This window comes from Gouania willdenowi, chromosome 3 (genome assembly GCF_900634775.1).
Source record: "Gouania willdenowi chromosome 3, fGouWil2.1, whole genome shotgun sequence".
NCBI lineage: Eukaryota > Metazoa > Chordata > Actinopteri > Blenniiformes > Gobiesocidae > Gouania > Gouania willdenowi.
Window position 1 is genome coordinate 30,057,374 of NC_041046.1, and position 16,627 is coordinate 30,074,000.

The 16,627-nt window shown below is 37.6% G+C and overlaps 1 protein-coding gene across 6 annotated transcripts in view; it reads right to left on the reverse strand.

Moving 5' to 3' along the window:
- tcf12 (transcription factor 12) overlaps positions 1-16,627 on the reverse strand; it is an 81,135-nt gene that overhangs the window by 21,995 nt on the left and 42,513 nt on the right. For 5 of the 6 annotated variants that reach the window (XM_028443191.1, XM_028443196.1, XM_028443190.1 and 2 more), the window contains exons 7-8: positions 14,413-14,545; positions 14,005-14,057 (exon numbers count right to left, since the gene is read on the reverse strand). In XM_028443191.1, the coding sequence (XP_028298992.1) occupies positions 14,005-14,057; positions 14,413-14,545 (186 nt within the window). Of the gene's footprint in view, positions 1-3,784; positions 4,003-14,004; positions 14,058-14,412; positions 14,546-16,627 lie in introns of those variants that run through there. The other variant, XM_028443195.1, reaches the window with a different exon arrangement.

Consider the following 16,627-nt stretch of genomic DNA (forward strand, 5'->3'; position numbering starts at 1 on the left):
TGTGGAGTTGTTTTATGACGAGGTGCTGATTATAGCCTCAAAAACCAATAAATTCAATTAAAACACTCACTTATACACACAAATTCAATTCCAAGGCAGCGGGTACCTTAAGTGGGATTTGGGTTCTTTTGAGGTTTGCTGACTGAGCACGATGTTCTGTTGTCTGGATGTGTAATTAAAGCCTAATGGGAGGGGTGGAGCTCTCATGGGTCCTCTGGCTTACACATGTGACCACAGTTGAAAGTACCTCCATGGAGATCTCAGGTTAGCTCGCACAGGAGCCTCAGCTTTGTCTTTTTTGCTTCTGTCAGATGTTCAATGGGCAGCATATGGCAACGGATAATGGTAATTGTCCTTTTTACCCAGGGCTAACCAGTCAAAGCATTAATAAACCATTCTAAACACTGGGTACCTCCTATGGAAGAAAAGGCCTGCCTGGGTTTCCATTTACAAGGCCATTAATTAAAAGCTGTCACTCACGTAGATTGGCACACCAACCCAGACCTACATGCTTATTTGAATTGTTGCCAATAACACGTAAATACAGATTCTATTAAGAACCAAATCTCACATTCAAAGCATTGGTTCATCTAAATTAACTGTTGTGATTAATATATCTTTTAAGAAAAAAATCATATCGAAACATATTGAAACAATGAGTTAACAAATGACTTTACTGCTACGATTCAAATAAAATGCTCAAAAAAAGTATTTCAGAAAGATATGAAGCTATAGTTTATATGGGAAGAAAAAATAAACCAGGCTGTTTGCCAAAAGTTCAAAGTGAAAAATTTAAACAAATCTAAAAAGAATGTTTTTTTTCCCATAAAGCCTGGTACTCCTGCACTGCAGTACGTCATTTCAAAAACAAATATATTACAATTTTAATTTGTTAAATTACTTTTTCAAACTTCCTGGGAGATCATCATCATCTCTTTGGGTTTTAACTTAAGTAAATGAAGGTACTTTTTTTTTTTTTTTTTTAAATAAAACTTAAAAGAGTATGAGTCAAAGTGAACATAAATGTTTCGACTAAGTCAGTTTGATTTGCATATGGAGAAATATTAACAAAATCTGCTAAGAAGGCGTGAGCTGTGTTAATTTTGACAATAAAGTTAAATTAAATCCTAGTTTTGGTCTACTGTCAAAAACCGCATTTAATTTGTTTCTTACTTTTGTCACCAGAGTTTAGTTTCACTCAATTTTTTATTTTTTTTTCATCTTATTTTTTTTTTTACAAAATCTTAAACAAATTTTTCTCCTCAAATGATTGTCCTGGTACAGTATTAGTATTTCTGCCACAAAGAAATTACTTCTCATTTAGCTTCATGTCCCGCCCCTTCACACTAGCCTGCCCCCTGACCTTGGAATTAGCCACTGATTGGTTGAAATTAGTTGGGTTTTTTTCTATTTTTTTGTTGTTGTTTCAAATCAACTTTAGTCTTTAATAGCATTTTAAATAAGTTTAAATGTTTAGAAATATTGCCATGCTTGTTACAAAAAGATCATGACTACATAGGTTTTATAGTCTAGAGTTAATTAGCAGACTAGATCCTTACAGACACAAATACATAAAGAAAAGTATATAATTATGAACCTAACACACAGCACTTAGCAAAAACATTAGCTACACACACAATAAAATAATATACCATCAATACAAATTATTTACAATTCATAGTACTGCATAGTTTTAGTCATCCTGGCCTTGGGTTGAAGTTGACGTAAACTACCGGAACTTAAAAATTATTGACTGTGGTTTTTAAGTTTTCAGTTCAAATCGGTCAAATAAGGTGGAATATTGATATGAAAATGCAAATACTCGTAGATTAACTAAGTCCAGTTATTTTATTATGAATGTAAAACCAAACTATTCTAATACGTTGTTTAGAAATTGCAATCAATTGCGTTTGTTATACAAACACATGCACTATGACAAGTGAAAATGTCGGTAGCATCAGGTTGGAAAAGCTGCAACTAATTTATCATACACTGTAGAAGAAATGTTTCCATATTTTAGATCAACACAGCCAAATAAAGCTGCCCTTTAGTCTTTAATGGGACACCAAAATGAGTTTACTCATTAATACAACTTACATTGAAAGATTAAAAACAATGCATGTGCACTTCAAAATGTACACAATCTGCTATTCAAACACAGGACCCAGCTATAAATGGCCAGGTCACAGAGGCGTTTGTGGCACATGCACCACACTGTAGTGCAGAACACCAAATAACTTGTTGCACCACATAGACAACATTAAGCTTGCACAGTTAAACCAAGCATTTCGCTTTATGGTTGTTTGTCCTTTTTTATCCGATTTATTTTTCACTTTGGGTTGAAGCTTACCGTGAAGTCAAGCTAAAAGAAAAAATATATATACATTAACGTTTGCTGCCAGGCCTTCACTTGTGATATATTTTTACTCGTAAACAAGTTAAGGATGATCAGTAAGCTGCTCCATCTGTATTGGTAATGTGCCCACTTTAAATTCTCCCAGAGCTGCAGATGGTGAGCAGGCTCTGCAGCTCTGCATATAACAGAAAAATTATGGATCACATTGAATCAAAAACTAAAGTTATAAAAAAGAAAGAAAAAAAGAAAGACAGAAAAGAAAACAAAAGAAAGCTGCGGGAAAATGCATGGCGCTTGTTGTTCAACCAATGCTTTTGATCATTAAGTCTGAGTGTTCTGTCCACATGTCGTCAATTTTCTCCTAGTCACCAATTGTAACAGTCTGTTAATACTTATTATGGAGAAGATCAAAGTCATCTTTTGTGCAGGGAGATCAAAAGGGAAATGCTGTAATGGCTCGTGAGAAAAGTTAAAACATGAATGTGAGTAAGATAACCTTTTGGGGACAATATAACGTGCACGTTTTCCCTCAGACTATCAATAAAAAGAGAAAAGCATGGGCAGTGACAGGTGGGTGAATCACTGCATCACAGAGCCATTAAGCACATTCGTACATGCACCTAAAAGACAGTTTTCCAAATAAAAATGGTTTTAATTCCAAGCTCAAGCACGTCATTTTACCTGAAAGTTCCCTGAAAATCAGCAGTAATTTGTTCAACTACTGCCTCATACATGATGAGGAGCAAACACACACGACCACACATGGCTGACAGACGATACACAAGTAATAACAAAAATACCCAAAGATAAAACGTACTTAGAGGTAAATAAAAAAAAAAAATAAAAAAAATCAAAGAGGTGATTACCGAGAAGTTCAGAAATCACATTAGGCTTCCAGTGGCGTCAAAAATGCCAAAGTGATTAAAAACAGATGGAATAAGAGCAATACTGGTGCTCGGAGCTCAATCTGCAAACAGGAAAGTCTAACCTCAACAGGCAGTCTCTTTCCCTTAATCATTCCCAGACTCACACTTGTTATTATTTCAATCCAGTCTGAAGCAACTAGCCAGTAAAAATAAATTCAAGACTGCAAAAAAAAAAAACAATCCTGTGCCCACTGTTTCACTCTGTGCAACAGCAATGTGATTTGAGGGGGCATGACTTTTCAAAATAAGACAAAGAATACAAAAAAAAGTTTATACCACTGCTGAGACACTTGAACTGCATTACTTGAAACGTTTTGTCCTAGCTCTATGTAATGGAAAATTTGACAGCATGCAGTTCAGCCACAGAGGTGTCAACCAAAATAAGAGTAGACAAACATCAAGTGAAATGGATGGACACAGACACATACAGTACTTAGTGAGACGGACACACATGTATACTTCTCTGTCTCAGATACAAACATTACCAAAGAGGAGTACTCACCGATTTCCCGTTGTAGTAATACATTAAAGAGTTACTGCCCATTCCAGGGACAGGGTACGCACAATACATTATAGCTTTAACAAGTTTTGTAATAAACAAACTCTATGGCGGCACACTGGCTCTGTCTCTACACATACATCCAATCCGTTCAAGGGGGACTAATAATTCTTTCAGTGCTGGCCTCCACGCACCAACCACTCAGAGAGAACTTATGCAAAGTAGGATTGTACCATCGCAGGCAATGGGAAGGGGTGAATGGGCGAAGGGAGTGGCTCCCATGGTACAGCCTTCCCTTAAGCCTCTCAGTGCTGATGGAAAGAGGAAAGGGACGAGGGGGAAGGGAGGCAATGGTGAGGAGGGTGAAGAAAAGATAAAGGGAAGTGGGTGGGATGGAAAACAAATGTGTGGTGGATTTAGAGAGGAAGAAGAGAAACATTTAATTCCAGGCATTAAAAAAAAAAAATGCAGATTTTCTGCCGGGGGAACCCCAACAAACCAGAACTGAATGATCATAATTAGAGGCAGGATTTCATTAATATGTAGAACTCAAAGGCGATCAAATGAGTGCCTAAGAAGCTAGAGCGTCTAATCTTTTTGTTTTTGTGATGATTCAACGTGTCTAGAGGCAGTGGGGTTGAAATATGGCTTTTGTAAGAACACAACCATCTGGCAACACATTTTACCTGCTCCCACACACGGCTCACACGCAAATTAGAAGTCATTAGGGAGGCAAAGTGAAGGCTCAACACGTAGGAAGAATAACTGTTGAAAATCCATGAATACAAATCTTGGCAACAAGAGGAAGAAAAATAAACAGCATATTTATGAAATGTGAAAGATGAGAGATCCGGTGGTGGCAGAGTGAGACCTGTAGATGAAGTGCCTGTAAATACAGTTGTAAAGCACGCAACAGCTGCAAAGGGACTGGCTTGTGGCGTTGGAACAGGAAAAATAATGCTCCACTTCCCAAACCCTAGGGGCCTCAGATGGGGGCAGAAATGAGGAGGGATGGCAAAACATTGACAGCCATTTTTACCATGGTTTACTGTCACAGGAAGCTACATAGTCCTCCCATTAACTTTATCAGGACAGAATAAGAGGGAAAGGAAAAAGAAGGGAGAAGAAAGGAGAAAAGACAGAGACCATATTCCAGTAAGATCCCAGTCACTCTAGTCTGACTGGAGCCTTTCATGTGTAGTCCTCAAGCCTGTTGACCTAAACATAAAACTGCAGACTCATTAAGACCATTACTGCCATAGAAAGATGAAAGCCCCACTTTCCTAAGAATACGAAGCTTATGCTTGTCTCCATAGGGCTGTTATTATTTATCCCCTTTCTTGTTCCAAGACTTTCAAACTCATCCAAAATACTAGCTCTGCCAGTTGTTACTGCTTTAGATCTGGTGACGTTTCAACTTGATGCTTTAAGAAAAGAAGCTCATGATAGAGGTGTTTGAAGGGGTCCAATACAAGTCCAGACACTACTCTGTGATATAAAGGAAACACATGACAGCACTGACAAATAGGCATTAATATAGAAAATTGCTGACACACAGTAACACCCACACTACTCACATATCACTCCTGCCTCGTGAAGGACACATTTGACAATTATTTGTTAGTGTAGGATGTTTCTTTAATTACACCTCATTTATGATACAATATTCACAGTCACTAATATGACTGAAAACAACCTGCTTCAATCACATTGCTCACACTGCTTGCACACCATTTACACTGATGTCCACCAAACATTCATTCTCATTCCACTGTATTCTTGTATCATGTTTTTCTGCAGTCAGTGCCTTCTCCTCGAACTTCTCTCTCTTTCTGTTTCAGGTGTCTGGAAGCTGGAGTTGAGAGTTCCTGATCTGTGGTTCACAGCTCAACTAGTCTGGGATTCTATTATGGTCTATCTCTCTATCCTATTCTGTTCTTCCTCCTGTCCACTAACCCCAACCAGTAGAAGCAGATGGCTGCCACCTCTGAACCTGGTTCTACTGGACATTTCAGCCTGTTAAAAGGGAGTTGTTTCTTCCCACTGTCACTTAAAGCTTGTTCATGTGGATGTTGTTGGGTTTTTTCCTTCTTATTATCAATTTTATATTTTGATCGCGCTTTGATATGACTTTGCTGTAATTTGCGCTATATAAATACAGTTGAATTGAATTGAATCTGGGAGGTCAGGGGTCAGCTCCAGCCACCTAGTCACACTATCCTCTCCAAAGACACTCCACTCATCACACGGTGCTTTTACCAGTGATTTGTTTGGGTCCTGAAAAATAAAGTGCAAATCCAAGCACTGAGCCCCCCCACCCCACCCCCATCTCATGCATGGATTTAGTGGTGATGTCATCAGACATGAAGATTTGTTTCCTGTAAGAAGCTCTGCTTCTAATTAGGGAGATCTGACTCAGATAGGAGGGGGAGGCTCTGGGGATTCAGACCCCTACCCCCAAAACTCCTTTATCAGAGAACACTGACTAATTGACTAATAATGCATGGTGAGTCACTTAAATAAAAGCATTTAAATAAAACCCCAAACATTTTCATTTCAAATTATTGTTATTGAAAGCACTGCACTGTAGTATACTGGAAATATTGATTATTGATGGTTTAATATGCAACTGATGCATTCACTTTTTTGCCGCGTGGAGATTTTGTAACTCTGTGCTTTCCTTTCTACATTATAAGCTGCCACTTTTGAATCAGCAGTAATAATTACAAAATGACAACACTGAGAGAAGTGCACAGTTATTGTATATCTCGCTTTTTTTTTTTATTCATCCATGCTTACTGTTTGCCTTTTCTTATTCATCAGTGGCATTACAGTCCTTTTGTTGACAGTGTTACTAATTAAACTTTAGTGTTCTGACTGTTCTGACTAGTGTGCTTCTTTGTCTTGAATTGTATTTTGCTATTTCAAGAATTTGTGTTCATGTAAAGTATATAATGTGTGTATGTGGATATCGGCTTTTTAAAAACCCCAATAGGCATTGGCCCTAAGAATCCCATATTGGTTGGGCTCCAATGTGGCCCCTGAACTACAACGAGTTGGACATCCCTTTAATATAACGTCAATAGGATTAACGTCAGGAAAAAGCATGCATATAAAATGTAATCGTGTGAATGCATAATTGACTAAAGCATTTATCATTGGATTGACATTAATTTTCTTTTATCAACCTTGCTGGGAAACCATTCGTCCTACTAAACAGACGAGGACTACAGACTAACAGTGACTGAGCTGACACCGACACATAAAAACAGATAAGTGATCACCTCACATTGAACAAAAAGATGCAGACACACACACAGACAGTTAAATGCACCAACATACACTCGCAGGGGAAGTCTTGTCTATGAACATACACACAAACACACACATACACAGAGACGTTTGTACTGAGGCACTCTTGCCCACACGTCTTTGTACACAAGCACTTTTGACGCGCATAAATACAATAACACAATAAGGGTGCGAAACCTAGGGGGTGCTAGCTCGGTTTCTACTTTTAATCGTCGTCTCAAAACTGATGTCAAGTGACAGTAACGTATCCACATTTGAAGGGGAAGCAATTAGATGTGTGAATATAGCAGACCTCATTTTGCTAATGTCACTCTTTATTTAGGTTTCCCATCAGCTAATGTGGCAGCAGTGGGTGAATTAAGGATTTAACAAAGGCGTTATTAGAATTATATTATTAAGATGACAGTGTTTTAAGTGTTTCTGCAGTCGCAGGATTGTTATCCACCTAATTCTGGCATGTTGCTAACAGCTACATTTATTTAAATCTGTTATTTAAAAAACAATCTGCTGAACTGACCTGGACAAATCGGTCTTGATCCAATACTGCGGATAGAATGACGATCTAAACATATTTATTTATTAATTTATTGTTACTGTTTGGGACTGCTTGATCTTTATTGTTGAACATTTCAAAAGCCTGAGCTATGTAAAGATACTGTATTTGCTTCATACTAATTTAGTATTTAAAAAAAAAAAACTTGAGCTTTTTAAAATGAACATTTCACTACATTTGATATTCATTTGGTTTAGACAGAGTTTATAATATTGCATTGGGAACTAATGTCGCCATTTTCCCAATTAAAGATAACCTCTTACCTCCACAACCAAATTCTCTGCCTGAGCTCAATGTACTTCACTGATGTACCATGGTGAAAGTAACAGATTACTCACGTTACTGTAATTTAGTTGCTTTTATGGGTACTTTTTTGAGTATATTCCGAAATCAGTCATTTTACTTGTACTTAAGTCATTTTAAAAGAAGTAAAGTAATTAATTACATTTGAGTAAATAATTATTTGTTGTTTTAAAATGATCAACGGACATTGGGAAAATACAAAAAATGAAATGACCAGACAACAATCAAATGCATCCAATCAGATTAAATGTAATGCGCGGCACCAAAACAGCATTGAATGCTGTTTATTTTCTCAGTTTTAGAGTTCATAAATGTATCTATACTTAGAGCCTGAGAATATCTCTTTATTTTGAATTGAATTCATTAGTGTCATTTTATTTAAAAAAAAAAAAAAAAAAAAAAAAAAAACAATTGTACATTTTGACAAACCTTTTATTTTATACAGATGCCTTCATGGAAAATAAATGAAGTTCCAATTGTGCAAGATTTGGTCTCTTCCTTTTTAAGTTTATACGTGAGATGTTTACTGTATGCAAGGAAACCGTGGCAAGATTTATTACCAAGAATAAATGTGGGAAAGTAACGAGTAACTTTTACTTTGAGTACTATTTAATTGAGCTACTTTTTACTTGTACTTGAGTATTTTATGTATGACTTACTTGTACTTGTACTTGAGTACAATTACAATGAAGTAACAGTACTTCTACTAAACTAGGATATAACAGCACACTTTACACCTGTGGTCTTAAATGGCTTCTACAAAACTGACACTCTACCTTGTTGATTGTTTACAGACTGTGTTTCTGAGTTTACCAGGGATCCCAAATCAAGGTCACACTCACGCAATGCCTAGATGAATAATGTACAACAGGCCAGAAAGTGAGTAATGGCTTTAATCTGCGCATTATTTTCAGACTCTGTGTCCTTTAACCGCCACGCTGTCCTCACAGATGAAAGAGGTCAGCCTTCTGGCTTGTTTGTCTTTTCCTTTATCTTCAGACTTTAATGTCAGTGGTAAATTTCAGCAGCCAAAACAAAGATAAACACAAAGCCTTTGGTCCCAGAGGTGTGCGCGACTGTTCAGTATCATCGTTTAACCTATGGTGTCTATCTAATCAGATGTCTGATGAGGGCATCTCTGGACAGCTTTCTACATGAGGTCAGGTCAGAGCCTCAAACTGTTTTTATTGCCAGTTTTACAATGGGAACAATTTCATCAGAAAGCATAGTATACAACCAGTTTTTTTAAAAAAAACCTAAATACCACACTATTTAATATTTCCAGTAACCTTAAAAAAAATTACAGGCTAAAATTAGACGTCTAGTGAGCTCTACAAAAGTGTTCAACAGCATAAACAGTTACAACAATAAATCATTAAAAAATAGGTTAAATAAATGTCTGGTCAATAAGTCATAAGAGCGGCCCAAGCACAGACGCACAAAAAAGAGATAAATAATCTTGACAGATTCAAAGCAGTTTAAAATATATCTGTAACCTTGATTTTAAAAATACAAGTTTGCTTTCTTTATATGCAGCTTTTTGCCTTTCTAATTGCCCTATGGGGATTATTAAAGTTTTTTTCTGATTCTGATTCTGATTGAACAGTGGTTTCCTTCAGGACACAGAATGGGGTGGTTTTACTTCCATTAGAAACACAGAACTTCTAATGTAATGGTGCTAAACTTTGAATCAGATAATGACAACATGCCTGAGATTCAATACAGTTTTCAATTTCTTGTCTGTTTCTTCTTTTTGCATTTTGAAGCTCTACTTGCATCCTGGTTACAATCCATCAATGCTGAGTTATAGGATGCTTATAATCTTTCCATGAGTGAATAATACGTAAACTATTAACCCAAGTGCACCAAAATAAAGGTGCAAACAACTTGATTTTTTTTACATGGAGACATTTTGGAAAAAAAAAAAAAAAGCTTTGTTCGAAGAACAACGTAAGATAAAATAGTTAATTATTTAGAAAATACCACCTTTATTGTGTTTAAATGTAAATATGATCAATTACATATAACTTTTGGCATTTAATAAAGAAAAATAAAAGCATGAAAGTTTGTGTTTTTGTAGAGTTGTAGCATTTGAAATTCAAATAATAGCTAAAGTACAATAAAAAACAATGTCCATGATGTAAATGCAAATGATTCTTCTAGTATATGTGTGGCAGGTAATTGTTCATTTTACCATCAGTGGAACATTTAACTAAACAATAACTGGGGGGGAATATTTAAACTATTGGAGTGTTTTAATATTTGTATAACTAGTGCAGTGCCCATTTGCTATAGAAAAGTGGAAGGGTAAGTAACTCTTTCATGGATGGCCAAATGAGGTTGTGTTAGGACTGATGACATCATCACCGTGGAGGTCAGACTAATGACATCATCACTGTAGAGGTAGGACCAATGTTCCAATGTTTTAATGTTCGAACTGATGAAATCATCACTGCATAGTAAGACTGATGACATCATCACTGAGTCCATCGACTCAGGAGGTGGGGCGTGGGGGTGGGGCGTCCAAACAAATCCGACATTGCACACCACTGAACCAAGCAGCAGCCATGTTGAAACTCTCAGGTCAGTCTGATCCTGATCAGCAGAGATATTTGAGGAACACACACACAGACAGATAGAGACTCCTTGCCTTTATAGAGAGATATTAAAATACAATAATAATACTGAAAGAGTGAAACTTATAAACTAATTAAAAATAAATAAAAAGTAAATATATAAAGAAAAATATCTTTCTGATGAATTTCATCAAAGATCTGTTCACTGAGGCCGTAAAAAAAAGAGGACATGAATGGTAGTTTATTGCTGTGATACAGTATTGCTTCATCTTTTTGTGTTGTTAAAGCCAGCTAAAAAAAACAAACCTATATAGGAAAACTGCCTATTATTTGAATGTCATGTACCAGACAACACTGCGAGGACAATTTCTGGCTCGTAAGAACCAGAGCCTTCAGCAGCCTTCCTCTTTTACAGCTTGTTCAGTACGAGTCTCTCAGAAACAACAGCGTCGGAGTGATATGTTGGAAGCAAATGTCAATCTTTTTTGTCATCCACACTCAGGGTTATCGCTTGCTAAAGTCCCTGAGGCAAAATGAATCTCTGCCCACCACTTTCTTCCTCTCATCCTGAAGCTATATTGTCGCCAAAGCCAGGGAGAAAGTGTCACATCAAGCCGCTGTGCCTCAGATGAAGACGGGGGTGTGGGGGGAGTGGACAGCAGTATTTACACAAACAAGCTGACATGTACACACATATATTTGCACGCACACACCATGCAGCTTTCCATAAATATCCCTCAAGATGCACGTTTCTCCCTACAAGCAACAAATCCCCCAACTCCCTCCCTTCCCCTTCATCAGTTCTCCAGTCAGACAGGTGCCCACACAGCTGCCTATAAGCAGCACCTCCTATACACATCACAAGTTTCTTCTTTAAAAAAATTAAAACTAAATTAACATCTGTTTGAATTTATCCTTCACCGCATAAAAAAATGTAAAAGATTTCCAGTCTGCAAACACGCAAACTACACACCTCAGAGGATGTAAATCATGAATGCACAGGTCCATCCATACACACCTGACACAATTTGTATACGACCACACAGTGAAACCCCTGGGAGGAAAAGAAAACATTGTGATTCTCACACCATTTACCTTGTATTGATGTATTGACTCTTAAAATAAAGCCCAAAGTCTGCACTTTAATTCCAATGAAATAAAGTTTCTTGCCGTAGTAAGCAGAGCTAAAAATAACGAAAACTGTAAAGACTGGAACACTGTCCAAATATTTATGGACATGACTGCATGTGTGTTGAAGAGGGTGGGGGCAAGAGGGCTATTTGTATACAAGTTCGAGAAGCCATATAAACATTTAAATGTTTGCAATCACCAGCTGGAATGTCAAGATAACCTTCACATCTTCGTGCACTGCTGTGTCGGAACCTAAATTCTGTTAGGATATGCCCCCGTGAACATTTTCATTGAGTTTTGCCATGTAGTGTACACACACACACACACCTACACACATACACCTACACACACACACTCATACACACACACACAGACAGACAGACAAATTGTCCTCTGGTCTGAAGCTCTAAACCGATTGTGTCGGCAGCAAAGCAAAGGCAACATTGAAAGATTTGAGAAATTTGAGAATGAAAGGAATAAATAAACCCAGCAGTAAATAAAATTAAAAAAGGGTTTTGTGGTTTTGTTGTTTCAAATCAAGCTATTCAGATCTCCAATGAAGTTCTCACGTTTGCTTACCAAAGTAAAAGCTTCCGGTGACATCTGCAGCTGCATTTCTGCTTTACAGGTATTGCTGCAGGGTTTTCAAACAGCCGCCTCTGGCAAAGTAGATCTGAGTCCAGGAGCACATTTCCGTCGGCACGTGTTTATCACCACCCTGAGTTAAACTAGTTTCTGTGCCAGGTGCACACACACAGGTCTTTGGGGTAGTACACAGACACATGCTTTGGAGACTAAACACCATTTTCACCATCTGATGGTTGGTACTCCCCCATATCACCTTTGCTTCTTATCATTCCTGTATCAGTAACGCAACACCTCCAAAATGCTGCCAGACACACTCCCACTCAAACCTTTTCAACCATATGGCAACTATCAAAAACGGGTTCAATGTTTCTCTTTCTCGGTCAGCAGGTTGAAGGAGAATGATAACCCTTTATTTCAGCATTACCATCTCAATCCGTTCAAATGGGATCAAAGACGAACTGGGATAATTCCTCCAAGCTGAGGGCTTTATCTTCTGAGGAGCATTGAGTGACAGGGAGAGGCTATATTTTATCCCATGCTTGGTCACTGTTTTCCCTATCCAGCATTGTACCGCTTGATTGTACTCTTATGAGTCACAAAACCACACCTGCGCCCATGTGTTAAGTACTGACAAATAATAGCCCAGCGCCCATTTACACAACAAAGAGATGCAACCCGCGAGGCAACCATTCTTTGCCTGCTTCTCTGTTTGACAGGACGTCAAATGTATCACTTTCGTAAGGGGGAAAGGCGGCACACGTTCCTGCCTCCTGACTCACGCTTCCTCGCTCCCTCATGCTCTGACAAACTTCTTTTCAAACACAAATCCAGGAACTAAATACAAGCTATACCCTTTTATGTTCTGCGCCCTGTTCCATATTTAATTTTGAGTAATGGCAGCAGAGGTGACCGAATAAACCTCTCTCGTTGTTTAAAAAAATAAAAGCTGAACCAGTTGCTTCTTAATTTTTTCTTTGAAAAAAAAAAAGAGGCAAAAAAAAAACATTGCCATCAACCAGTTCCAGGAATTTATGGCAAGGCTTAATAAAACCTTTACTAATCCACCAGGGTTTTTAACAATGAACATCTGACTTACTGATTAATGCATATTAATGAACTCCCAACAGCTCCTGTCTAAGCGTATACAAGCTGAGCTCCACACTTCTCTGCATCCTAATGGCTTCTGCTCCACCGGGATCGTTACCGATAGAAATTTCAGATATTCTGTGCTATTAATCTCTGTCTGTCCTCCTGTTCGGCTACGTAATGACTAATTAAACATCAAAAGAGCAGAACTAGGGATCCGCTCTGACAGCCTCTCTTTCTCCCTGGAGAGGCTGAGAGGAGGCTGGACTGTGACAGGGCAGCACTGAAAATCAATCACTTCAGGGTCCTTCTGTATGCTCGCACAAAGACGCGCACGTACACAAAAAAAACTCATGTGTGCACACCAGAAAAAAAAAAAAAAAAAAAAAAAAAACATCTATCGAATGATGTACTTCACAAGACCTTTACGTGCTGCTGGGACAAAACAAACAGCTTTTCAATGACAAACATCAGAGTGAAGCTTTGTGAAATAAAAAGCAGCTCAGACGTTGCTCTACAAGACTCACAAAAACAACAAATTTACATCAAAAAGATCTAGTAGAGAACTGCCTAGTGTTTTGGAAACTATAAGTGTGTGTCTGTGCATGTGTGTTCCTTTAGGTAAGCTCACTGTGACATCTATTTATATGAGAGGTTGATGATCTTCCACTCACAGATGAAGGCAGGCCAGGCGGGACCTTGCGAACCTTTTTTGTTTGTACAGGATCTGTGAAAAGATGAAAGCAGATCCACTCAGTCAACGACAAACTGGAGACAACCGTAAACAAGCCCAAAATCCAGTGAGCCATTGTTTGGGACTGAACAATGGTTTTGACTTACACAAGACAAAAATATCACTGCAGGCACTCACAATGTACATTTCTCTACAATACATCCTGATGCAAATTAGCTAAATATGTGTGTCCTGAAATATGAGGATTTCATACACATTTGAATTCCACCAGAAACCAAAGCTAAAGAGCAGTTAAATCAGACTTGACCAAAACCTGACCTACTTTACAAGTCCTGTGCTAACTTCAAATAATGTAATAAGCTGTATTTTTTCTCTGAGTGGCACTGACCAATGGCTGGAGGGTCTTGTAGGGAGCGTCTTCTTGGATTGGCTCCAGAGAAGGGGTAGAACGGAGTTGCTGACTTTGCTGACGTAGTCACCGTACTGGGATTTGCCAAGCCAACATCCGACCTAAGACTTGGCTGAAAGAAAGGAAGGAAACAAACCATAAATTTACAATCCGAACAATCTCAAAATTTGCAGGAAATAATTTCCTTTCATTTTAACCAAAACAAAGATTTTACGTTATATTTGGCTTTTTTCACAAGTGTGTTTTTAATTAGGCCAGAAGTATCATGCGATGCACTGTCAAGACAGAAATCCAACAAACAGAGGAAATGGGGAAAAACTGTCTGTCTATGAGAGGCACAAATCTCTCTCTGGCTGTGGTGCATTCACAGTCCATTAAAAAGTGGGAATTTACATGCAGTACATCACAAGAAATGATGTATTATGTTAAAGTTGAATGAAACTGACTATTAATGTTATATACTTATGGAAAGGTATAGGGAAAAGTTTGTTTATTAAAAAGAGAAAATAAACATGAAAAGCACCAGCTGGGTTATTTAAATTATTGCTTGTGTTGTTTAATTTGATATATAATATTTTATGGTAGTTATAGTAGTTGTAGAGAGAGAAGGAGAGAGTTTACTTCTCTTTAGAAGCTCACTGTGTAATCTTGTCACCACGACCTGTAGTAATTGACCTCTACAACCTGGGTTAAGAGGCCAGTTAAGAGCTTGGCCTCATGATAGTAATGCCCTGCTCAAGAGCCATGTGCAGTATGTGACCTCACGTGCAATCCCGGTTTACTGTTTACCAGCTGAGGATCGACACAGTACTTAACAGTACAAAACCATGAAGACCTTCGAGCATAGTTTGAGAAAAGAACTTGTTATTATAAAAAAGTACATGCAATTTAGTGCAAACTTGTGTCAGAACCAAAAAAGCAACAATCTTTTTCTGACCTGAAAATAGGTCATGCCAAATGAAGCAAAAAGGAAAAACAAATTTGTTTCAGTAAAAATAACGACCTGTCAGTGGTGCTACAGCACTCACATGGCACAACAGACCCACTTCTGCTGTCACCTTTGTTCAAAGAATCCCTGCAGAAACACTTTATCTGACCTGTTTTTTATGACTATGTGACTGTGGATGTTTAAATAATCTGTGTGAACAGGTTAATATATAGTTGGGGAGGGATTGTGCACCTTAATTACAGAACAAAGCCATCAGAAAATAAAGTGAAATTAGTGAAATACTCCAATCTTTAAAAACTCAAATTTTTGGCATTTCACTTTTGGACACCAAGTTTCAGGGTATTTTAAAGCACAGGGTGAGCACAAACAGCACACGCAGGTCCAACTGATCGAATGTGATTTAAAATAGCATCTAAACTGTGACATTAGATACTAAAGTAATATGTAGGTCAAATGGTATAGAATCCTGAGCCAAATGTCATGTGAGGAAGTGATCATGAAATCACTTATTTTGCTGATTTTTTTCCCTAGACTCAGTGAGAAAATAAAATTCAACATGTAATCATTTCTCCTCAACGGGTTTGCAGTAATTCACTGATGACTCTTGTCAGTAATTCATGTTTTCGATACTTTCACAGGCATCAAGTCCAAAATATTTTTCTCACAATAAGGACATAATTTTTATACCATCAAATTTTCACCAAAATATTTGTTCAACAAATTCTGAAGGTCCTGAGATATCTTGAACAAGGTCTTTCTATTCTTTCATACCCAATCTATGTAGCTTTTAGGGAAACATAAGCAGATTCAAACAATTATATCATCCCTCTGAAAAAAGCTGGGCTGTTGTTGTTAGGGTTTCACAGCAGAAAAAGCTAACAAAATAAGTGAACAAATAATGAATAAATCAAGAATAAAGTGTTCCGCTTTCAGTGTATTATTGTTAATATAAGACGCTAGAAACACTCTGTACAAACAGTTTTTTATTCACGTGGACAAAAAATGTAACTCCTGCATATTTGAACGTTTAAAATCTGCTGATTAAAACAAGCTGTATCTTTTCTCTGGAGCTTTGTTCAAAGCATGCCGTCAAATTTTAATGTTTGATTTCAGCTGTATGCTCAATAACTCTTTTCATGAGGCTTATGCATTTTTATTTAGGAAATATGGTTTGATTTTTTTTCATAATGGTATGAAAAGCTGAATAAAGGTCTGTTATAGCAGGACGACGGGCATATCCAATAA